At 34.6% G+C, this 27,132-nt stretch overlaps 1 protein-coding gene across 1 annotated transcript in view; it reads left to right on the forward strand.

The window, feature by feature from the left end:
* LOC150106355 (serine/threonine-protein kinase 10-like) overlaps nt 1–27,132 on the forward strand; it is a 413,234-nt gene that overhangs the window by 85,925 nt on the left and 300,177 nt on the right. Inside the window, exons 6-7 of the mRNA XM_090393096.1 lie at nt 327–408; nt 16,402–16,515. Coding sequence (XP_090249222.1) covers nt 327–408; nt 16,402–16,515 — 196 coding nt within the window. The remainder of the gene's footprint in view (nt 1–326; nt 409–16,401; nt 16,516–27,132) is intronic.

Genomic DNA, 27,132 nt, shown 5'->3' on the forward strand with positions numbered 1-27,132 from the left:
CTGTACTTTCATTAAAGTTAATTACTGTTAACAGTAATTGACAGTAAAATGTATCACTAGCTGTACATCATGCTGGATGTATCAGGTAATGACTCAATGGAGTTGCCATGAATGCATTTAGTTCTTGGGTATGAATCTAACCTAAGTTTTATTGAGTTTATATGTACAATTCTTAATATACTTCTATAAATGTTTGGGGGAAAAAAAAAAAAAAAAAAAGAGAGAGGAGAATGGGGAAAATATGGCTATAAATATAATAATTGTATTAGGCATAACTGCTACTGATAGTTTTCTCTGAGTATTAAATAATAGTGTACATTTTTTAGGTCTAAAGAATTTAATGATTTTATCTCATTGTGCCTTAAAAAAGATCCCCAGCAGAGGCCAGATGCAGATGATTTATTAAAGGTTAGTATCATTGCCATCTGTTCCTCTCTCTCAGCATGTATGCACATATATGCTCAGTCACTCTTTGATTCCATTTATCATTAACATGTAATATTTATGTTAGATTATTTTTTTATACTTTGTAAAATCTGCTTTAGATTGTGAAGATGATATGTCATTAAATTTTGGAATATGACACACCTGTTATTATTATGTAACATTTGAAATATTATTATTACTGGGCATCTCCATGATGTCCAAAGATTTATCACAGAAAGCCCATGCTAACTCTTATCTGCACAGTTCATATCATATTTCTCTCATTCTACCCATTCGCTCACAAGCACTTATAATTATCTCTGGCAACCTGTTCCATTTGTTCACCACTATCTAACCAAAACATCGATATGTTATATATTGGAATTTTTTAGAATTTACTCTAATAAAATCTCTTCAGTAACTTATGCATTTCAGTAATATTCCCTTTTTTCTGCCTGTCGGCTAAACTTTGTAACCACAAACCTTCAGTCTATCCTCATAAGAGGCACTTCATCAACCAGGCACAATTTTGGTCACTCACCTCTGAATTCTCTCTGTTTGTTCCACATTCCTAAGAAACCCAGATGACCAAATTGGTACTCAGTAGTTCAGATGTGGTCCTGTCAAATCATTATCAAGAGCTAACCATATTCTTGCATTTCTTATCTGAATGATCTATTGAGCTATTTTGTTCACTTCAGAGGACATGCAAAATTACTAATTGAAAAACACAGAGAAATGAACACAGAAACAACATAGCTTTTATAGATTACACCAAAGAATTTGATAAAAATATCAGAGAAAAACTATGGGAAATCCTGGAAGAATATAAAATACCAAACCAACTCTTTAGAGCCTTATTTAATATATATCAAGATAATAAAATATCTTGAAAATTTAACATCAAGCTGAAAACCAATAAATAGAAGAGTACATCAGGGTTGCCCTCTCTCACCTGTTTTATTTAATATATACATAGATAAAATCATTAAAGAATGGAAGATAACTAATGAAGGAGGGTTCAAGATAAACAATTAACAACAGATTAGCTACTCTACTCTTTGCTGATGACCAAATAATCCTTTAAGCAATGAAGATGAACTACAAAAATCATTATACAGTCTAAATAAACTGATAAAAACATATGGTATGGAAATATCAACAGATAAAACCAAAAGTTCTGGCCTTCAAAGGTGCTAACCCAATAAGAAGCAAAATAGTAATAAACAACAAAATAATAGAGCAAGTAAATACATTCAAATATTTAGGATGCACAATGTCACATGAAAATGAAGCAGATATAGAACTATCAAACTTTTTAAAAGTAGCAGGCATTATAAATAAAATTTTTAAACACAATTATGTACAAATACACTCACACAAATAAGAATCTACAATACAGTAGCCTGGTTGTGAAGATATTTCATGCACAAACTTGGTTTGCTTACACTTGGATAAAGGATTAAACAAGAATATAATTTTTTGCCAAGTTTAATTTAACTTATAACAAAATGAAAAAACTTTCAAGTATCTCTGATTCAGAGTATTTTAATAATAGGTCTGGCTTTCACTGGTGGTAGCTTGTTTCCAGAGGATTAGAGAGGTTCTGCTCAGTGGCTGGTTTTTTGCCTGTCACTGAATGGAGCCACCACTGAGTTTCCTGTCCTGGAATGATTCAGGTCAGGAGTGATAAATTTAATAGTGATTCTCCAGGAGGATTACTCAGTGAGATTTAGAATGATCTTAGATCACTCAGAAACCAGTGACATGTCGAAACCAGTCTCGGCAGTGGCCCTTTCCATATTGCATTGCATTATACACATCCGAAAGGAGGTGTGCTTTTCATTATGAGATACTAACAATTGATGTGAAGTCATTAGCCTCCACATACAAATAGCCTAGTCATGAAGATACTTCATGTGCAAACTTGATTTACTTAAACTTGGATAAGGAATATAGAAGAATATAATTTCTTATCAAGTTAAACTTATCATTCGTCATCATCATCATCATGTGTATCAAGGATTTAGGCCTAGCACGGCCTGTTCCGGCCTTAGAAGTCATCGTTGAATCGTTTAAGAGGATGTCCTGGTTTTCTTTTAAATAATGGCTTGTACTTTAAGGCTTGTTTTGGTAATCTTTCTGTTTTCATTCTTTGAACGTGTTCTATCCATTTATGTTTATATTTTTTAATTTTTTCTATTACTGGTTCTTGGTTTAATTCTTTCATAATATCTTCGTTTCTTTTGTGATCAAATAGGGTATGCTTTGCAGTTTTTCTCATAAACTTCATTTCTGCTGTTGTTAATCTTTGTTTGTCTTTTAGTTTTATTGTCCAGATTTCGCTTCCATACATTAAGACCGATAGGGCTAATGTATTGTATACTTTTAGCCTGGTGTGTTTTTGAACTAGGTTTGGTTTAAATATAGAGTTAATTACACCTGTTATTTTTAAATATTTTGCAATTTTTATGTTTATATCTTTTTCATTTTCATATGTGATCATACATCCTAGGTAGTTAAATGAATTCACCTGTTCTAAGATCTTATCATTTGTGAGACTATTAAATTACAGTGTTGAATTAGTTACATTTTTATGTGTTATTTGCATATTGGAATCTTGTCAGTGTTACTTAAGAGTCAAAGTTGATTAACTTTGCTTTTTGTCAGGGAAACAGAGTGAACAGCGAAATGTCAACTACTGGGACAAACTAATTAGGCATCAGAAGAATTCAAGATAGGTACCATCAACATAACAAGTATCATAGAAAAGCAATGGAACTGGCAGAGGAACTAGAAAAATTCCACATCAACATAATTGGTAATACCAAAACAAACATCAAATTGGAGGAATTTTGTGATTTATTAGAGAAGGCTGCTGACAAAGAAAAAAAGAAAAGTTTGTCCTTGTTGGAGATCTAAGCAGTAGAACAGAAATGAAAACCAGACATATAGAAATGTTTTTGGACAACAAGAGCAAAGCTAATGATGGTAAGCACCTACTGGATTTCTTTCAGGATATTAGCTAGCCATTACCAATGCCATGTTCCAACATAATGATGTGTACAAATTCATGTGGAGAGAAGATGACAGAAATAAGTCTCGTTTCCTATAAATATGATATATTCAAGCTGGGTCAGGATACAAAAGTATACAGAGGATTTAAAATACGAAGTGATCATCCTCTAGATTTGATCAAAATACAATTGAATATCATATTCAAAAAAGTATGTAAAAAAGTTGGAGCAGCTCTCAGAAGTGAACTGTAGACTTGAACATACACATATTATTAAAAAGAGAGAGTGTGAAAACAATAATCAAATCCTGGAGACTAAAGGCAGAGTCTGAAGTTGTCTACAAGGATCTTGTCTACTAGAATTCCATGATGGACTGAGGAAGTCAGAGGGAAAAAAAAGCATATCAAAAGATCCTAGCAAATAAGATTGCATATGCCCTAAGAGAATATAGAGAAAAATATAAAAAAAGCAAAGCAGTGTGTGTAAAAGTAGCTAAACATACGTTTTGGGAAAACTTTGATAAGAACATTGAAGAGGAATATCAGGAATGTAACAAAATATCCTGCAGACTGTTCTGTAGAAGCTAAGAGATGGAGGAAAGAATTTGGTAAAAGGATTTGCATGACAGGTGACATGAAAACTGAAGATGAAGATATTCTAGTTGTCTGAGGTAATTATTTTGAATGATTGCTAAAACAAGAAGTGGTGAAACAGTGGCCAAAAACATTTAAGAGCAATGCAGTTTTTTCCCTACCTATAGTACATATTAATACTATAGGTAGGAAAAAAAAATCACCAGAAACCTCAGATATGGAAATGCAGCTAAAATAAATGATATTCAACCAGAAATCAAATATGGAGGTATAAAAATTTTATAGTGACTGCGACTTTTTTTATGATTGGTATAGAACTCTCATAGTGCCAATCTTTGAGAAGGAAAAAAAAAAAGCGAGAAATAACAGAAATTTTTCTTGTAAGTGTTCCTCAGTAGAGAAATTCCTAGGAAAGTGAAAAATTGTAAGAGGGAAATTTAGAGAAGAACAAACTAAGTTTGGGACAAATAGGAGTTGTCAGGATCAGATTTAAGACAAATATTTGAGAAATCACATGATATATTACAGAAAGTATTTGAGTTTTATAGATCTGGAAAAGGCATATAACAAGGTTCCAAGAAAAAAGGTTTTCAGAATACACCAATTTATACAAGTCTGTATTTGAGTTGTTAGTCAGCAGTTATAATTGAAAGAGGAACAGGAAGATTGATGTAAAATCAGGTGTGAATCATGGGTGTACACTATCTTCATTGCTATTCATCATGTGTATGGATCACATTACAAAGGAATGTGGCATAAAACCTGTATCAAAGTTGGAAATGTTAATATAATTTCTTTATGGATAATTTATATTCTTAAATTTGCCTTTTTTGTTGACTATAATGTATCTACTCTTCATCTAACAGACAGTGGGTTTAATTCCCACTGTGGATATGGATGTTTGCTCATCTTTTAGATAGAAGATGAATATCATTATTCTGTGTTACACCGCCACTATTTTTCTTATTGGAAAAAGTTTCATGTTTGGTTTCTAGAGTTTCCGGACATTGAAAGAAATCAGTAATAATAAGCAAATGATAAATAAAATTCCTTAGTCCACTCACAATTAGCCACTAAAGTTTCTCAACTTTTTGTGGATGGAAGATACATAAAAAAAAAAAAAAAACATAAATAAATAAATTCAGTACAAGTTATTGGGATTTTCTTGAATACACATAAAAAACACAAGGAATAAGTAATACTGTTTATTTAAGGACAGTGACCTGTAATATTCAGACCTATTTCAGTCTGAATATTACAGGCTATCTTCAGTGACAAACAATATATGCTTTGAAAAGGTAAGAGTATTGCAATGTTATGCATAAAACAACACAACAGTATAACAGAGGAAATATTGATAATTCATTAGCTCTGTTAAAAAAAATAATAAAAAATAAAATAAAAATTACTGATGTGTGATTAGAATGTGACTTTCCCATATCTTAGAGATAGGCAGTTGTTCCGATTTAAATTTGGACAGTGAAGTAAAGCCTCAGCACTTTCTTTGAGCAAATGTTCAAATTTATACCAACATCCTATGGCCTGTAAGTGTGTTTCATACCATAGGATGTTGTGGTGTGTATCTATTTCATGCTGTGCCAAGCCAGACTTTGATGATAATAAAGAACTATAAAAGCAGGTATTTTTTGATGCTGGTATGGCAGGAAAAAGACCCAGGTGAAGGCTCATGTCTAGGTGGATTCATGCAGTTAGAGTTTCTTAGAAGAGAACAAAATTAAAGGTCTCATACAATATTAGAGTCCTGACAGAAAACAGATTAATTTGGAAGAAAAGTATAATAAGAAATTAGCAATAATGCATACTTTCAAGTTGTATTGTCATAGTATCCTATACATAGTATCTCCTTGAAAGTACATGTATATCAGGAATTTGATGTTCTCACTAAGTTATGAAGGATTGTTTTGCTGTTTAGTGCAGTTGCTAAATAATGCAAATGTTTTTTGTTTTTTTTTCCTAGTTATGGTTTTCCATCAAACACCTGACATGTGGAAAGGCAGCTGGAGTAGATGATATTTGATCAGAAATACTCAAATATAAAGGTATAAAAATAAAAATAAAAAATAGCTGCACTGTATAATTCAGAAGGCTGAATATTCTGAATGTTTGAAATATAGCTCTCAATAGTACCCAACTATTAAAAGCAGATAGGGAATGAGTTTGGGAATTATAGAGGATTTTTTGTGCTGAATGTTCCTGATAGGATTTATGCAAAGAAAAAATTGTGGAAGGGAAACTTGGAGACTAACAAGCTGAATTCAGGCAAGTCTTTCCAGCCTAGTTGGCTAGGTGGTTACCAAATGCTCTCCAACCAACAGGCTAAGGTTTGAATCCATTCAATCTTGTCATGAATGTTTGTAATTGGCTCTTGATGGGAGATGAATTTGATTGCCTAGTATGAGATGACTGCTCTGCTTATTACAGGCCTGAAGTGGCTTGAAATAAGTTCATAGTACAAAATATATATAAACTTATTAAAATAGAAAAAAGAAATCTTTAGCTCACCCATTGTATAATGTACTATAGGTTTGCACTCTTTCGTGGGTGGGAATTGCATAAAAGTTTCAGGATCAGATTTTCACTTTAAGATAAATCATTGAGAAATCATGAGAACCTAACAAAGATCTGAATTTCAGTTTTGTAGATCTGGAAAAGGCATGTGACAAGGCATCAACAGAAATTATATTGTATTCAAAACATCATCATCATCAAATTCCTGCCGTGTACCCTCAAGGGGTGTACAGGATATGATAGTACTACATGAAAAAAATTACATCATTACTAACTTCCTATCTACAATTTTCCTCCAAATCAGTCTGTTACTTGTGAAGAATCCAACATTATCAGATCTTATATTTCTATCGTCTAAGGCACTTTGTACAGTATTAATCCACCTATATCTTGGCCTTCCTCAAGATCGTTTTGCTGCCAACCTGGCAGAGAACACTACACTTGTTTTGCTAATCTTTTTTTGCCCATTCTGTTTAAGTGACCACCACCTGACCATAGCTCTGCTAACGCATTCCTGGATGCTGACAATGTCAAGTTCTTTCCTAATATCCTCATTTTTAATATGATATTGCTTTCAATATCATATTAAACCTGTTCACCTGTTCATGCCTATAATCTTTCTCAGGACTCTCATATCTGCGGTCTCTAGTCTTTGGTCAAGTGTTTTACTTCTGACCCAGCTCTCAGATCCATAAGTTAAAACTGGTTTGAACACTGTCATGTATACAGCTAATTTAGTGTTCCGACTAATTTCTCTCTTATTCCATATGAATTTATTCAATTCACCATACCAGCTTTGCTGATTCTGTTGTCTATTTTTATATTTAATTTACCATCTTCACTAAAAATCGTGCCTAAGTAGCTAAAGTGTTTTACTTGTTCCACAGGTTCTCCATTCACAACACAGTTGACATTTTCAATGATTCTGCCTATTTTCATAGTCTTTGTCTTTTTATTGCTGACCTTCATACCATATCTATTACAACAGTTATTCAATTTAGTCAGAGAATCTTGAAGACTTGTAGCGGATTTATTTAGAAGTATAACATCGCCCACATAAAGCAAAGAGCTGAGATTAACATCTCCAATTTTGAGATCATGTTTAATGCTATTTTCCTTCATAATGTGATCCATATAGACAATGAATAACAGAGGGGATAATGTACATCCTTGTCTCACACCAGATTTAACATTAAACCATCTTCCTGTACTTCCTTCAATTCTAACTGCTGACTTACAACTCAAATAAAGACTAAGTATTGCTTGATATAATGCCCCATTGACACCATATAACTGTAGCGTATTGAATAGCTTCTCTCTTGGCATCTTGTCATATGCCTTTTCCAAATTGACAAAACTTAAATACAGATCTTTGTTATATTCCCATGCTTTCTCGACTATTTGTCGTAAAGTGAAGATCTGATCCTGATAGCCTCTATTTGGCCTGAATCCAGCTTGTTCTTCACCCAGCTTTTCTTCCACAATTCTTCTCAATCGTTTCTCAAGTATATTTGCATAGATCTTGCCAGGAACACGCAGTAGGAAAATACCTCTGTAATTCTCACATTCAGTTTTATTTTCCTTTTTATATATGGGTACTATGAGAGCTCTACTCCAATCATTGGGAATTTTTCCCTTTATCCAGGCTTTCTGAACTATGCAGTGCAGGCACTGTAAGACTTTTATACCACCATACTTCAGCATTTCTGGTCAAATATCATCTACTCCTGCTGCCTTTCCACATTTAAGCATTTTAAGCAAAATAAAAAATGATGGTATTCAAAACCCTACAATTATATTATGTAAATGGAACATTACAGTAAGATGATTTGATGTGAAATCAGGTGAGACGCAAGGGTGCTCTCTCCACAGTTATTTATTATTGGTATGGATTTATATTAATAATTCAGTTATTCATCATTGTGAAAGAAAGTGTATTCTCTGCACTCATTGAGGTGACATATCAGGAATTGATAAGTTATGGTTAAAACACTTGATATATTTAATTATCGTTTCCTAACATGGTTCTTGTTCTCTTCAAAACCAAAATATATTCATTAAAGAATGTATTTTTGGTTTTGTCTCTGTCATCTGATACAGAATCATAATTCCCTTTGCATTTGAGTTCTTCAGAAACATTGAGTCACTGAAATACTTTTGATATGGAAACATAATTATCAATCAAACTCTTACCATCTTGTATCCTTCACTGAACTTGAAATGCTGCAGTATTATGACCTGTGATAGGTAGTATATCTTGTAGTACTGATGACTTCTCAGTTATTATAATTAAAAATACAAAGAGCAAATTAAGTGCCTCTCACTGTACTCTATTAATTCATTGAAAAATAGCATGGAATCTGCTCAAATGTTATTAAGTGTAGTTTACAGGCTGATAGTTTTCTGTCGTCTTCCTGTTTTATCAGTGTATCTAGGAACAGTAACCATTTTACTCTTTTTTATTAATAAATTTTATCCTTGAAATGGAGATGATTTTGTTCAGAAATATCTTAGATTCCTCAGTAGAATAAAGCCAAACCAAAATGCATTATCATTTTACGTCCATTTAAGACTCAGGGTATTAGAATCATGCCTCAAAAGGTTTCGTCATCATCATATTCCTGATGTGCACTCCTCAAAGAGTGTACAGGATACTATGTTAGTACTAGAAAAAAAAATAATAAAAGTTTACATTATTACTAATTTCCTGTCAACAGTTTTATTCCAAATTAGTATATGATTTAATCAGGACTCCAGTATTGTCAGATCTTATATTTCAGTATATTAAAACTTGTCAAGAAATTATGTTCTTGTTTTAATCCTATACTTAAGCATATGCATGAAGTAACTTCATGACTAGTTGACTTTCACACAGAAGCTGCTGACTAGTCTGGGAAGAGGTCACTACCCAGACCAGTTTCAGCCTATAATGAGGTCTTTGATATCATGATATTATACTTATCTAATCTTGGGTCTGACTCCCACTGATGAGACCTCAATAAAGGTTGAAACCAATCTGCGTAGTGATCCCTTTCCATAATATTTTTGCATTATGGGAAGAACAATTTTTGTATAGTAGACTAGTCATGAAGTTACTTGATGCTTATGCTTGGATATAGGATTAACGCAAGAATCTAATTTCTTGTCGAGTATATATACATTGTAACCGAGTGGGAAACTTTCCACTTATGTTTTGGGCATTGTTTTTTCCAGTCATACCGTCAAACACCTGGTTTGCTAATCTTTCCTCTCCCATTCTATTTATTGATCATATCACCTGAGATTAGTGTTGCTCACATATTCCTGAATGCTAGCAGTGTCAGGCTCCTCCCTGCTGTTACCATTTTTAATATGGTGATGCAATTGATGTTATCTGTTTCCTTCCTCAGTTTTTCTCAGAATTCTTATATCTGTGGTCTCTAGTCTTTGAACAGTAGGTTTCATGAAGCATAAAAATAATGGGATGGATGCAATTACTGACTTCCTGTAAATGGAAAACCTACATTTACTGATAGTTTGTGTGCCATCAGTCACAGAAATGCAAAGGGGTTAAGACAAGACTTTTGTCCACAATGTACATCTTGCTTGCTCTTCTGATAACTCACTCAGAAAAGACGTTCTTTACATTAATAATATCATATGTAATGTTTAAGGCCTTTCAAAAATACAACATATGGTCACAAATCACTATTCTTTCTGATGTTCAGACAATACCACATTCTTTACATAAAAATGAACACACATTCTTTGTACATCTTCAGAAAGGATTTCCAAGGTGATGAGACCTCAATATTATAGATGAACTCCACCTCTGTTCCTCTACCTTAATGTTAGAACCCTATCATTAAGCTATCAATACTATTGATACTTCTGGAACCTAGGAATCCCTCAAAATTGGCATCTTTTCAGAACTCCATCCCCCCCTCCCCCTTTCTAGTTTATAATGACCTGTTTTAAAAAGTCCTCTCTCACATGCATATTCTGAAAGCAAGGTGACCACCTTTTTTTTTTTCCCCTCCTCTTCTTAGCTTGGCTTTTCTTGTGTGTGTTTCACATCTTACATGCTTCAAGATATCTTTGCCAACAGTATGATCCTTCACTTCCTTTCATGTTTTTTTTGTGCCATTTTTAAGCATGTTTGACTGAAGTCCTAAACATCTATTAAATTTGTTTTGTCCATTTTTTCTCCCCATCCATACATACAATAATATCTGAACTCTGATTGGATAGAATTTATTATTGAAATTCATTACTTAGAATCTTCATGAAAAAGTTGGGATAAATTGAAAATATCTCAGTTTTTCATTTCACTTGGATCATATGTAGGTGTCTAAAATGATATAATACAAATTATATTTTGATATCTCCACTTTGTCTGAGCGGGAAATTAATAAAATTTGGAATTTAGGACTAGAATATGTGCATGTGATTCACTTTTATTGACAAACTGATTCAGACTAATAGTAATAATTTTGTACTCGCTAGATAAAATTCAGTGAATTTTGGTATTTATGATTTCCATTAAAAATTAAATCATTTTAAGTTTTGGTTTTAGTGAGATCATTTTTTTCCTTTATTTTTGTTTTTATTGGTTTCCTGTATATATGGTCTTCATATGGTTTATTCAGTTATCAGTTCCCTTCTTCTGAGCTGTTCCTTTAGATTATGCTCTTCTTTCATTTTCTGTCCATGCTTCTATAGATAATTTCTGTGTTGTAATCTACTGCAGCTTTTATTGCGTTGGATTACATCTCCATGAGTGAACATGATGATGATATATATGGGGGGGGGGGGATGGAAAGTTCTGATAAACACTTAGAATTAAAATGATATTAAAGCAACTGATATTACCACAAAAAAGAAAAAGAACATTATTACAAATACAAAAAAAGTTAGTTATTGCAAATACAAATGTAATATCGTTTTTGTTTCTAGGTGTTTATTAGAATTTTCCAGACTCCCTCTCATTTGATACTAATGTATCAAATGAGAACAAAAGACTGTTCTCATTTGATACATTAGTATTAATTACCCTGGTGGGCTAAGGATTAGATAATCCAAAAATTGTGATCTAGAGACTAAACATGGTACTTTATAAACGATCGCTACCTTCTGTAAGCAGGTAATGATCGTTTATATACTTTTCCAACCCTATTTTCCTTAGTTACAGTCCTATATGACTGATCTACCTACCTTAAGATAAACTCAGCCAAAAGTGAGTGGCGAATAGGCAACCCCCAAATGGAGTGGAAAACAAATGTTCATAGTAAGCAAAGGGTGTAGGCTGATTGACAAGTGATATTTCAGTGTAACAAGCAAGGGGAAGTGTAATAATGATATGATATTTCAGTGTTGCACTGAACTCACTCTTGCTTCGTGTGTACAAATATGGAGTTCCAGAGCAGAGTTCCTGTTATCAAACATTTGTTCAGCTACGCATGTGGTCTTTGTGCACAGGTTTCTTACATTCAGAAATTAGGTAGTATCATTGTATGGAGGGCATGTTTATCAAGTTCTCTATTGCATATACCGACTTGTGTGGTGGTGTGACCTACTGGCAGCTCATAGCAAACCATGTAAACTTGTAATATGTTACACCTCTTCTCAATCAGAGACAGTCTCCTAGAACTATAATGTGTCATGACATTGGGTTTGAAAAATTAATAAAGGATATCATTTTTAATGACTGGCCAATTTGCCAACCTCCCATGTACACACATGGTTGGTTCTGGAACATGCTGTGAGATGTGTAGGAGATACACCATCTTCCATTGAGAGACTCTCAGACATCATGGTATATATCCACACTAAGATCATTAGTTATCTAGTGGAATCAGTGTCGCATTAGTTGCAGGCCTTTATCATTGTAAAAGGGAGCTCATATGATATTAGTGCAGCAGGCATAATTCAGTGTTATGCAAGTATATGTTGGAGCTAAAATATCTAATAGTAATTTACTTCTCATAGATTAGGTTTTGAGAGTAATAAATAATGAAATAAGTGAAGGAAAGAGATTCATATTCTTTGACATAATTTAAAACTTTGCTTCTAAAGTAAGGCATGGCTTAGTGTAGTATTTGTAATTAGAAAATGAGATAATCAAAACCAAATTCTCCTACAAACATGCTATTTAATATAAAAATTGTTATTTAAATTGTTTTTTATTTAAATTCAAGAAACTGTTTATAATTAAAGAAAATTTCTTTGATAAAAAATAATTCACATCCATCATCCATTTATTCATTGCACATCAGCAGATGTCATATGGTCACTCAGATGCTCGGTGACGTGCCACACCAGTTCTCGTCAGTGGTCTGTTATGTGCTTTTTGTATGCTTATCTGGAGGCTTCACCTCTCTGAAGATCAGTCACTACACCATCTATCCATCTCATTCATTAAAGGAAAATATATTAAGATAAGTTATGTTGCTTTTGCTATTGGCCAAGATCATGTTAAGAAACTTATACCCATCTTATATGTGAATCCCACCCACAAAAGACTGTTCTCATTTGATACATTAGTATTAATTACCCTGGTGGGCTAAGGATTAGATAATCCAAAAATTGTGATCTAGAGACTAAACATGGTACTTTATAAAGACACATCAGACCTCGCATTTCACAGTGAGATTCATCTATCACCAATAATTGGATCATGTTTTAACTATATCATGTAGTCTTGTATAATTGAATGATATCTTCTCCCAATTTCATGCATTGATTCATTTTTTTTTAAAATAAAAATCAGTAATAAATATTTTAGGGTGTGGAAGTGGCATTTGCTTCTCTAGCACTAGACTGAAAGAAAGAAAGACCATTCTAAGTTTCAAATGTATTTGCTAACTAGAAAAACATTTTTAGGCCTTTTTTTTCAACTGGTTGGCATGCACAAGGGGATTTTGTCCAGGAAACTCAAGATTTTAAACCCTTCAAATCAAGATAGACTATAGAACTCACACCATTTCAGGCAATAATATATTTTAGAAACCACAATATGGCAGAAATTGTTTGCCATACACTCTTTCCTGAATGCATTTGGATCACAAATAGTCTTGGATCAACTATCCGTGATGACTTAAGGATAGAGTTTGGGCATCAGTCTTCAAAAAAAGTTAGGATTAACAGCCTCACATAGTTCTTTTGGAGAATAAAAGGCATTAACAGATTATTATTAGTAAATATTTGAACTCTTCTATAGTCCAATTATGAGTGTGTGCAGAATTTACGAAAATTTCACATAAGATAATAATCAGTTCTCAATAGGAATTCTTTAGCAGATTTACGCTTTTTGATGCCTGTGTAGCTCAATGGAAGTGGTGCGTGTGCATCAACAGTGTGGGCTACCTGAAGAATGACCTAAGTTCAATTCTGGTCACTGACTAGAGGAACATTTTTTTGACCAATTCCCGAGTTAGTCAATTCTGGTACAGGCAAACGGATTTTTCTCCTTGAAACTTGGGTTTTTCATATAGAACCCACACTATATCAGACAATATAATGTTAGGATTAGGGACCATGAGATGACAGCACTTGTCAGCTGCCTTTTTTTTAATGTTGCTCTCAACTATGGAAGTTATTTGCAAACCTATAGTACATTATTGTACCATGGATGGCTAAGGATTTTTTTTTTTCATTTTTTATCAATCTATATATATATATGTATATAATTTATTTATTTGTATTTGTAATTTATTATTTTTTTTCAGAAACCCTGCTGTACAGACCAAATATGGAACTTTTTCAAGCCACTTCTAGCTTCCAATAAGCAGGGCAATGGTTTAACACCAGGCCATGAAATTCATCTACTACCTAAAAATGTTGCCTGAATACATATCTTATAGCATTGTGTAGGAGTATTTCACATATTTCAGTTGTTTTTGTCTCGATCAGGAATTATGTCAGGATGATGCTCCTTCAATTTATCTGCCATTTCCACTTTTTTTTTTTTTCCCCCACTGAAAGGTTTACATTGTCAGTCTTCATTTCTTTTGGGTTTCAGTTTATTCTTCTAATTGACTTTTCACTGTTCTTTCAGCTTCCCTGAAGAAAACACTACCTCGTTTAACTGGGAACTACTCCAGCTGGCATGATGTTTTGTCATGTTGCACGATCATTTTGTTTTGGTATACAGAATATAGTTTGCATTATCTAATTCCCAAATTGCAGCCTATTATTATTATTATTATTATTATTATTACGGGTATCTCCATGGAGTCAGTAGACTCATCGCGGGAGACCCAAACTAGCAAAACAATATCTGTCATATCTCTTCTTGAATTCATTTACAGATGAAGAGCTCACAACAAAGTCAGGCAATGAATTCCACTCATTCACCACCCTCCAGGCAAAAAACCTTGTTCTGACACCTTTGTTAACCACACTCTTCTTTAATTTCCAGAGATGACCTCTTGTTCTTCCATCACTATCACACAGCTGAAACATTTCCCCTGCATCAATCCTATAAAAACCTTTTAGTAATTTGAATGTTTCTATCATATCCCCTCTTCTTCGCCTATCAACCAATCTCTGCAATCCACAAGCTCTCAATCTATCAACGTAGGGAACATTTTTTATATCACTCACCAACTTGGTCACTCTTCTCTGAACCCTCTCCACAGCCTCCTCATCTCCAAGGAATCCAGGTGACCAGACCTGAGCACAGTAATCCAAATGTGGAAGTATCAATGCTTTATAAAGGGGAATAATAACCTCTTTATCTCTGGATGTCAGTGTGTTCCTCAACAACCAAGTAATCCTATGTGCAATCTTGGACACCTTAGCAATGTGTCCTCTGAACTTCATCTCCTTATCTACCAATACCCCTAAGTCCCTAGCCTCATCAATCTCTTGGAGTACCTTTCCATCTATGTAGTACACAGCTGGCAATCTTTTAATCCCAAAATGCAAGACTTTACACTTTTCCACATTGAACTGACATCCATTTTCTTTTGCCCATTTTACCAGCTTATTTAAATCCTCCTGCAAACTTTCAACATCAGCTTGATTTTTTATTGCACTACACAACTTTGCATCATCAGCAAACAACTGAATATCTCCCTTTAAGCCGTTTCCTATATCATTTATATACAAATTAAACAACATTGGCCCAAGCACAGAGCCCTGAGGCACACCACTGGTCACCTGCCTCATTCTGGACTCAGCTCCTCCATACACCACCTTATGGTATCTCTCCCTGTTCACTAACCTAATAAACTGGGCACCCACAAGAAGCTATGGATTGGGCATAAAATCAGAAGCACTGTTTGTGTTCATATTTTGCTCTTTTCTATTCTTTTTAAAAGTATTTCATTTTATAGCATCCATTTATCGCTCACTCTCCAGACAGTAAACCTACAAGATTAATAAGCGAATATAAAGCAGAGGAGTTGAACGTTTCATCCCTATTATCTAGCCTTGACTCCTAAGTGACTCCTCTTAATTTCATATATGTGCACAGCACATTGCTAAGTAAGAAGGACTGGCTGATCAGAATTTGTCCAGTCTGCAGCTGCTCACAGCCTGGCAAAATCTACTTGCCATGGGCTAGCATATTTGTTGACCCTGGTTATAACTGATAGTGTATGTCAATTATAACACTATTTTATTTTGGGCATACAGGGTGTGTAGTTGTTACAGACTTCTTGAGCATAAAAAAGATACATTAGAATCCTTGCTTGCTTTATGTTTTTTGTTTGAACAGACTTCTTCCTATCTGTGTTGTGTAAAATTTTATTTAAATAACATATTTTTTGTTGTAATCCCCATTATAAATATTGAACTATTTGTGTTCATATTTTGCTCTTTTCTAATCTTTTTAAGAGTATTTTATTTTGTAGCATCCATTTATCGCTCACTCTCCAGACAGTAAACCACTACAAGATCTAATAAGCGAATATAAAGCAGAGGTTGTAGAAGAAGTAACTGAAGTTGCTGATGCAGAATTGAATGATGTGAGTAGGTCTTAAATATAACATTGCTAACTAGGAGACTTTCATTAATAACTTCTTTCATAATTATTATAATAAAATTAGTTTAATCCTTTGAAATTTGAAGCACCAAAGAAATTTTTCATCATAATTATTATGTTTGAAAAAATCTTAATGCTTTAGCAATATAGGAATATAGGAAGTTTATTTTTTATAGGAAGTTAAAGTTTATTTTAATTTATATTCCTGTATACATTGAATTCCTTAAGTTATTTAGTAATCAGGATATATTTTGCATGAAGAATTGCAAATGAAAAGGCTTTGCGCAAGATGGGTGCCACACTTGCTCACAGCAGATCAAAAATGCACTTGCATGAAAATATCTGAACACTGCTTGGAGTGTTTTAACAAGAATAAAACTGATTTTGTGTGCCGGTTGTTCAGCACCAAAGAAGACAAATTCGGTTCCATCAGCAGGAAAGGTCATGGCATCGGCATTTTGTTTATTAATTATCTTGAAAAGGGTAAAACAATAACAGGAGAATATTATTCCGATCTTTTAACCAGACTAGATGAAAAAAATTCATGAGAAAAGACCCAGTTTGCACAAGAAAAAATCATCTTTCATTAGAACAATGCACCTGTCCACAAAGGTGTTCTGGCAATGGGAAAATTAAGGGATCAGCACTAGGGATCTGAACTATTGTTGGAATATCCACCCTATTCCCCAGCTTTGGCTCCCTCTGACTTCTCTCTCTTCCTAGAACTAAAACTCTTCCTTGCTGGCCAGCATTTTTCTTCAAATTAGAGGGGTATTTTGCAGATCTTACTGAGAACCACTACAGGGACAGGATAATGGTGCTGGAGCATCACTGGAATAAATGTATTTGTCTTAAGGGAGATTATGTTGAAAAATAAAAATTTTGAAATTATAAATTCATTTTTTCATTGTTAGGCCGAGAACCTTTTAGACCACCCTCGTATATAAGCAGACAAGTGGGATGTCCTTTCAACATCATTAAATGTTCATGTTTTGCATTTTGGATCTGGGAAATGTGGTGCTATTTGTCATATTTGAGGCTTTGTATTACAGGAGGTCGAGGAAGTGAAGGATCTTTGGATATTGCTGGATAGAGAATTGGAGTTCAAAGGACATTTTGCAAACTTGATAAAAACAGCACAAAGAAATGCCAGTATACTAAGAAGAACTTTGTCAGACATACAAAAATATTTTGGAAAAATTTGGAGAAAAGAGAAAAGCTAATAATAATGGCAAATACCTGTTGGATTTCTGCTCAGGACATGGACTGCTTATTACTAACACCATGTTCCAACATAAAAATGTGCACAAATTCACATGGAGAGAAGAGGCAAGGAATAAGAAAAGTCTCATTGACTATGTTATTGTTGATAGTGATGTTTTCTCCCTGGTGCAGGACACAAGAGTGTACAGAGGATTTGAAATTGGAAGCGATCACTATTTAGTCTTGAGCAGGATAAAATTGAATTTCATATTGAAAAGAATAACATGTAAGAAACCTTTAAAGTGAATAAAAATTAAGCAGCTCTCAGATGTGAACTGTAGACTAAAAATACACAAAGATTATTGAAGAAAAAATGAAAGAGTTTGAGAATAGGAACCAAATCTTGGAGATTCAGTGGCAAGCCTTGAAGAAATCCCTGATTGATTCAGCCAGAGAGGCATGTGGTGAGGTTGTCTGCAAAGAAAAAAAATCAGAACTCCCTGGTGGACACAGGAAGTTAAAGAGGCAGTGAAGTAAAAGAAGAAAGCATATCAAAAGTTCCTAGCAAATAGGTCAGCTTGTGTCAGCTAAGAGTTTTGGTCATCCTGTTTATGGATGACCAAAACTCTTACAGAATACAGGGACAAATGTAAGAAAGAAACACTGTGTAAAACTAGCTAAACAAAAGTCATGGGAGGACTTTGTTAAGAACATAGAAAATAAATATCAAGAAGGTGGCAAAATATTCTGGACGTTGAAGAAGAAGCTTCGGAATGGAGGAAAGAGTGCTGTAAAAGGAGTTAGAGATGATAAACGTGACATGAAAATGGGAGAAAAAGATGTTCTTAAAGTATGGAGTAATTACTTCGAAAAATAGCTAAATGAAACAAGCAGTGATAGCACAGTGGTAAAAAACACTCAACAGGCATACAGTCAGGAATGCATATCCATACTTGAAGTAGAAAAAGCCATCAAAGGCTTGAAATCTGGAAAGACAGCAGGAGTGGATGATATTCGACCAGAATTGCTGAAGTATGGTGGTATAAAAGTCTTACAGTGCATAGTTCTGCATAGTTCAGAAGACCTGGACAGAGGGACGAATTTCTGATGATTGGATTAGAGCTCTCATAGTACCATATATAAAAAAGGGAAATAAAACTGAATGTGAGAATTACGGAGGTATTTCCCTATTGAGTGTTCCTGGTAAGAATTATGCAAGTGTACTTGAGAAACAGTTAAGAAGAATTGTGGAAGAAAAGCTTGGTGAAGAACAAGCTGGATTCAGGCCAAATAGAGGCTGTCAGGATCAGATCTTCACTTTACGACAAATAGTTGAGAAATCATAATAATATAAAAAAAATTTGTATTTAAGTTTTGTCGATCTGGAAAAGGCATATGACAAGGTGCCAAGAGAGAAACTGTTCAATATGCTACAGTTATATGGTGTCAATGGGGCATTATATCAAGCAATACTTAGTCTGTATTTGAGTTGTAAGTCAGCAGTTAGAATTGAAGGAAGTACAGGAAGATGGTTTAATGTTAAATCTGGTGTGAGACAAGGATGTACATTACTCCCTCTGTTATTCATTATCTATATGGATCACATTTTGAAGGAAAGTGCTATTAAACATGATATCAGAATTGGAAATGTTAATCTCAGCTCTTTGCTTTATGCAGACGATGTTATACTTTGTCTGCATAATGCGATGTAGACGATGTTAAATAAATCTGCTACAAGTCTGCAAGATTCCCTTACTAAATTGAATAACTGTTGTAATAGATATGGTATGAAGGTAAGCAGTAACAAGACAAAGACAATGGAAATAGGCAGAAGTATTGAAAAGATCAACTGCATTGTGAATGGAGAACCTATAGAACAAGTAAAACATTTCAGCTACTTAGGCACGATTTTTAGTGAAGATGGTAAATTAAATATGGAAACAGACAACAGAATCAACAAAGCTGGTATGGTAGGAAGTCAATTGAATAAATTCATATGGAATAAAAGAGAAATTAGTCAGAACACTAAAATTAGCTGTATACAAGACAGTGTTCAAACCAGTTTTAACTTATGGATCTGAGAGCTGGGTCAGAAGTAAAACACTTGACCAAAGACTAGACACCTGAGAAAGATTAGAGGCATGAACAGATGGCATCAATGGCAATATCATATTAAAAACGAAGATATTAGGAAAGAACTTGACATTGTCAGCCTCCAGGAATGCATTTAGCAGAGCTAATCTCAGGTGGTGTGGTCACTTAAACAGAATGGGCAAGGAAAGATTAGCAAAACAAATGTTCTCTGCCAGGTTGGCAGCAAAACGACCCAGAGGAAGACCAAGATATAGGTGGATTGATACGGTACAAAGTGCCTTAGATGATAGAAATACAAGATCTGATAATGTTGGAGTCTTGACAAGTAACAGACTGATTTGGAGGGAAGTTGTAGATAGGAAGTTAGTAATGTAAATTTTTCATGTAGTACTATCATATCGTGTACAGCCCTTGAGGGTAAATGGCAGGAATTTGATGATGATGATAAGAAGAACATTTATTTATTTATTTATGCTTATGGCTTCATTAAACTGGTAAGTGAAAAGTACACTCACAAATTCCAGAAACAAATGATGAAAATCTTAACATATAAAAGTTCATTACATAAAAGGCACAACCTGCTTTCTAAGTCTTTCCTTTTTTTTTTTTTTTTTTTAAATATAAAGCAAAAGTAACTTGTCATAATTAAGCCAGGGATAATTATCGTCCTGCTGTACCAAGTATGACAAGGCTTCATGTTCTCACAACACTTCACAACATAAAAGTAGCTGTATCCGAGGTTTAAGTAGAGAGCAGTTGTATCTTGTGTGAGAAAACTTGATCCATTAGAGGAGGCCCATTTCGCACTGTATCATCATCTTCTAACATGAAGAGGAGTTCTGCTGATACTATGACGAGGACTATGAGAGTAACTACGAGAATAACATCTTTGTGGTGAGACGGGACAGTGATCTTCTGTTTCCTCCATAACCACCACCACCATCATACCAACTACAGGTCAAGGTCCAGGCTGGAAAGCCAATTCAAGGCCTCATCCGTAACCTTGTGGATGTGCTGTAGGCCACCACTGTGAAATTGGCACCTTGGGCAGTCATACACAATATGAGTAATCATCTGAGCCATTGGAGAACAATCACAATAAGGGTGATCTGACAGCCCTGATTTATGTAGAAGATAGCCACATCTGCCCTGACTAGTTCTGATCCTGTTTATGGATGACCAAATCTTCCTAGGAAGATCAAAACCAGGCTGCGGAGTACAGGGATCTTCTACCAGGAAGCCGTTTGTTGGGAGATTGTTGGACCAGTATTCTCTCCAGATGTCAGATATTGATGGCAGCGCAGCTGAAGAGAGTTCGTCCATGGACCAGAGTGGTTTTCTAGATTTGAGGCGAAGACTAGGTGGGTTTATAAGAGTCTGGTGTAGGGGTAGGAGTGGGTTGCTCATTGCTTTATTAAATTCCTTAATCGAGGCTTGTCTTCTCCATATGTGTGGTGGAGCAATGTTAGATAGAACAGGCAGCCAGGAGAGAGGGGTGCTTCTCACTGTCACACTAATTGTGCACATGGTAGAGTTCAGCTGGGTGTCTATAATGTTAGTGTGTGTGCTTCTTTCCCAGAAAGGGGCACAATATTCTACTGCAGAGAATGCGAAGGCTAGTGCAGATGACCTTAGGACTTCTGCACCACAACCCCAGGTTGTTCCAGCAAGCCTTGAAATGATGTTATTTCTGGTTTTAATTTTATTGGAGAGGTTGATGATGCGCCTTTTATAGGTTAGACTTCTGTTCAGGCTCGCTCCAAAGTATTTTGGGTGAGACACATGTTCTACCATTTTTCCACAAAAGGAAAGGTTGAATTGTCGATTTGCCTCTGCATTGTACAGGTGAAATACTGAGGCACTGTTTTCGTTGGATTTGGCTTCAAGTACCACTTGCTTGAAGTACTCTTCCAGGGTGTTCAGGTCTGTATTCAAGGTTGATTCTAAGTTGGTAAAGGAGGTGGACTGATGTAAGATTGCTATGTCATCGGCATACATATACTTGCTTGATCTGGTATGAAGTAGATCATACACATAGATGTTAAAAAGTATGGGGGATAACACAGAGCCCTGAGGAAGACCGTTGTGAAGGAATCTGGGCTGTCACAACGGTCATCTGCTCTTTTTTCTGCCAATATGGAGTCGGATCTTTCTGTTGGAGAGAATAGATTCAAAAAGCTGTAGAGTTTTTTTGCACTGTATAATATTTCCTAGTTTTAGGAAGAGGCCCCCTGATCCAGACAGTGTCATAAACAGATGTTAGGTCAATGAAAGTGGCTCCAGATTTAAGTTTCTTCTGGAAGCCTGCTTCAATTTCAGTTGTCAGGGCCAGGACCTGGTCACAGCAACTTCTTTCTGGCCTGAAGCCAGCTTGTTCACTCGGGAGTGCTCTTTCGATGAGTGGTGAAATTCATTTAAGGAGAATTCTTTCAAAGAGCTTAAAGGTGGTGCAAAGCAAGGAGATAGGTCGTAGGTTTTTCACTTCATTTGGATCTTTCCCTAGTTTGAGCACAAGAATTATTTTGGCTTCCCGTCACAACTTTGGTAATTTACCAGACATGATGATTTCTGAGAAAAGGGCAGCCAGCTATATTTGGCCATATTGACCAAGATGTTTTAGGAATTCAGGGCGTATACCATCCACTCCTGCAGCTTTGCCATTCTTGGTAAGTTGTAAGGCTATTTGTACCTCTTCCCGAGATATTGGGTGTATGAGTTCAGAAAGCTCAGGTTCCGTCTTCAGGATTTGTCTGATGGAAGCTTTGTCTTGTACAGCAATTTTCCTGGTAGAGCTGGGATGAATCTTGGAAGTTTTGAAGATGGTAAATTAAATATAGAAATAGACAACAGAATCAGCAAAGCTGGTATGGTGGGAAGTCAATTGAATAAATTCATATGGAATAAGAGAGAAATTAGTCGGAACACTAAATTAGCTGTATACAAGACAGTGTTCAAACCAGTTTTAACTTATGGTTCTGAGAGCTGGGTTAGAAATAAAACACTTGACCAAAGATTAGAGACCACAGATATGAGAGTCCTGAGAAAGATTATAGGTGAACAGATGCCATCAATGGCAATATCATATTAAAAATGAGGATATTAGGAAATAACATGGCACTGTTCTCTGCCAGGAAAAAGGCAGGAAAAAGACTCACAGAAAGACCATGATGGAGGTGGATTGATACAGTAAAATGCACCTTCGAAGACAGAAATATATGATCTGATAATGTTGTTTGACAGATTGATTTGGAGGAAAATCATTGTTAATAAGAAGTTCGTAATGATATAAGTTTTTCATGTAATACTACCATGATATTCTGTACACACCTTCTAGGTACATATCAGGAATTTGATGATGATGGTTTTTCTTGCCTTCTGCATGTAGTGCCTGTTAAAGGCGAGATTTTTTTACACTTTAGCAACATTTTTATTCTTGTCTTCGGAAAGAATAGATGGAGGGAGTAAAAATGCACCCATTCCTAAATAAGAATACAGAAGAGCCACTGACAAATGTTGGAAGTTTTTCCACTTGGTTATACTATAAATTAAAGGTGCCAAGAAATTATATTCTTTATTTAATACTTTATCTAAGTGCAAGCAAACAAAGTTTGCACGTGAAGTAATTTCACAACTGGGCAGCTCCTATACAGAGAGAGAGGCTAATGACATCACATCACTTGCCTTAGTATCTCATAATGCAAAGCACATATCCTTACAGACATGTATAATGCTATGCATTCTGGGAAGGGTCACTACCCAGACCAGTTTTGATCTTTATTGAGGTCTCATCAGTGGGAGCCAGTGACTCTTCCAATAATGCATAGAATTATACATGTCTGTAAGGGTATGTGCTTTGCATTATGGGATGCTAAGGCAAGTGATGTGAAGTCATTAGCCTCTATATATACACGAGTTGCCCAGTTGTGAAATTACTTCACTTGCAAATTTTGTTTGCTTATACTTAGATAAAGGATTAAACCAAGAATATAATTTCTTGGCACCTTGAATTTATAGCTGCTGAAATAAGAAAAAAAAAACAAAACATATAATATGAAGGTAGGATTCCTGAAAGAGTGGACAGTCCCAATAACAATCAGAAATTTTTTGTGTATATATTATTTTACTATGTAAGAAGTGTATACTGATCATGATGAAAATTAAAGAAAATTCTTAGAAAACAAGGCAGAATAAATACACATAACAAGCACAACAAATTGTACAAGATGATTTGCTGGTCTATTAACCCACATGTATTCTTGCCACACCTACCTAGATGAATCACCTGATCAACATTATTAGTAAATGGATGACCTCCCCCCCCCCCAATATAGTTATTTACTGACCTACCAATGTGTACAGTTGCTGTTCATTATTGGTTAATTATTTCTATTTTTTTATTATGTCCATCATAAATGCAAACTTGCATGTCTAGAGTTTATAGGATCATATGTTATTCACTCTACCCCAGCAGCTTATAGTATACACACATATAATATCTCAAATGTGAATTTTTATTTGCTTTTAATTTAATTTAATTTTTTTTTTTTTTGCTCGCAATGAAAGTATTTCTATTCACACCTGTTCTCTCTCACCATTATATTTGCCATTATCACATGGCTCATTAATACTACATATGGGGAGGGTGTGTCTGGAAAGTTCTGATAAACACCTAGAACAAAAATGTTTTTTTCATATGAAATTTTTTTCATAAATTTTTTTCATATAAAAAGTGTTTTTTCAGAAAATGTCTTTTCTTTTAGGATATGTAAGAAGACATAAAATTAATTTTTGTTCTAGTTGTTTATCAGAACTTTCCAGACCCCTCGTATTTACACATTTTAGTAATTCAGATATACTAACCAAATATATCATTGTATTTAATTATTATTTTCTAATATATCCTTAAACAAATAGTCTTCCCACCCCTACTGATTTAGTTACATTTGAGGAACCTGCCACAGTATGTGGCACTTCTATCGACATACAAACAGCAAATTCTGGTGGCATGAAATATTTTCTCTCTCTCTCTCTCTCCCCCCTCCAGAAAATCAAGGTCGATGTGAGAGATTATATATATCTCCCCAGTGTGAATGTGTTAATATGAAAGGTGATCAATAGGAAGCTGGTAATAATGCAAACTTGATTGTATAATACTATCATAGTATAATGTACACCCCTTGATGGCATACAGTATACTATGCATTCAGTATATCATGCATTTGATGATGTGATGTTATATACAGTAAGTCCTCGAATTACACAGATTTGTAGATATGCAGTTGTAGCATGTGACTAGCAACACCATCTATTAGGTATCACTTTTAACATAGATGATAATTCTGGTAAACTGATGCATAGCTCACAGCATTATCGCATTTTTTTACCTTGAGCGCAAGCTGTGATTTATTAGTGTACCTGCATAGTACTTATCAAAAATAAAATATAAAACTTCAGATATGTTAGGAGTTATCTACTGGGTACTGAACAAACAAGGATGGGGGTGATAATTTGTGACTTAGCCTACCAAATTGTACTATCTAGTGGCTTAAACAACAATTGCATATTGTGGTACAATGTGATCAGATTTTATGCTGGCTGGAGTGTCTCCCAGTTAAGCAAGACCACTTCCCCCATGCTCTTTTCATCAAGGAACCAGGGTGAACAATGAAAAGTCAGCTAATGGAACAAGCTCCAACTCAACATCTAGAAGAAGAATAAACCAAATATCAGAAGAACTTAGATAGGAATCATCAATATAAGGAGTATTAATGGAAAGAAAATTGAACTTGCAAAAGAATTGGAAAAGTACTATGTGGGTGTAATGACATTACTTAGACAAAAATAGGTGAGATCTTAATAAATCATAAGCACATGATGCTATATTCAGGCAATAATGATCAAGAAAAGGAAGGTTTAACTATAACATTCAAAACCAAACATGAAGATAAATTTCTTAATTGGAAGGCAGTTTTAAGTACAGTATGATGTGGACACACTTTAAAAAGGGGAAGTGGACAATGAAACCTGGTTGTGCCTATGGTCCCACAGAATTTTCTCATAAGGCAGAAGTGGAAGAATTTTTCCAGTTATTAGAATAGATAGCTGAGATAAAGAAAATCAAAAAAAGTGGTCCTTGTTGGGGGATTTGAACAGCATAGTAAGAAATGAATCCCACCAAGCATATAGGAACATTTTGGGAAATTTTGGAAAAAAGGGCAAAACTAATAATAATGGTAAGTATTTACTTGACTTCTGCTCAGGACATGGACTAGTCATCACAAACACCATGTTTCAACATAAAGATGTGCACAAGTTCACCTGGAGAGATGACACAAGAAATAATAAAAAGCCTCATTGACTGTGTCATTGTTGATAGTTGCATCTTCATGCTTGTTCATGATACAACAATGTACAGAGCATTTGAATTTAGAACTGACAATTACTTAGTGCTGAGCAGTATAAAAATGAATATTACATTGAAAAGAATTGTATGTAAGAAAGTTTTAAAAATAATTAAAGTTGAGCAGCTTTTACAGGTAAACTATAGACTCAACTATACAAACATTATTGAAGAAAATTTGAAGTAGTTTAAAAACAAGAACCAAACCTTGGAATCTTGGTGGCAAATTCTGAAGACATTGATTGATTCAGTTAGGGAAGTATATGTGGCGAAGTTGTCTGTTAGGATAGAAAAATATGCTGGGCAAAGGAAGTTAAAGATGCAGTTCTGGAAAGGAAGAAACCATACCAAAAAGTTCCTAGCAAATAAGTCAGCAGATGCCCTAAAAGAATACAGAGAAACATGTAAGAGAGAGAGAGCTAAGCTATGTGTACAGGTAGCAAAACAAAAGTCATGGGAAAACTTTGATAAGAGTATAGAAAATAAATATTAGGAAAATGCAAAATATTCTGGATGCTATTGAAAGCTTAGAAATGGAGGAAAGAGTACTGTAAAAGGAATCAAAGATGATAAAGGTGACATGAAAATTGAAGATAAGGATATCATAGATGTCTGGAGTAATGACTTCAAAAACCTGTTAAATGAAACAAGCAGTGACCATAGTAAAAAATTTTCAGAAGGAATGCAAAGAGGAGCATAACAATACTTGAGGTAGAAAAAGATCAGAAACTTGAAAAGCAAAAAGTCAATTGGAGCAGATGATATTCTACCAGAAATGCTTAAGTATGGAGATATAAAAGTTTTGTAGTGGTTACACTGCGTAATTCCGAGAGCCTGGTCAGAAGGTTGAATTCCAAATGATTGGAATAGAGCTCTCATAGTTCTCACCTATAAAAAAAAGGG

This window comes from Typopeltis vanoorti, chromosome 5 (assembly GCF_054136105.1).
Source record: "Typopeltis vanoorti isolate ZY-2024b chromosome 5, IOZ_Tvanoo_1.0, whole genome shotgun sequence".
Taxonomy (NCBI): Eukaryota; Metazoa; Arthropoda; class Arachnida; order Uropygi; family Thelyphonidae; genus Typopeltis; species Typopeltis vanoorti.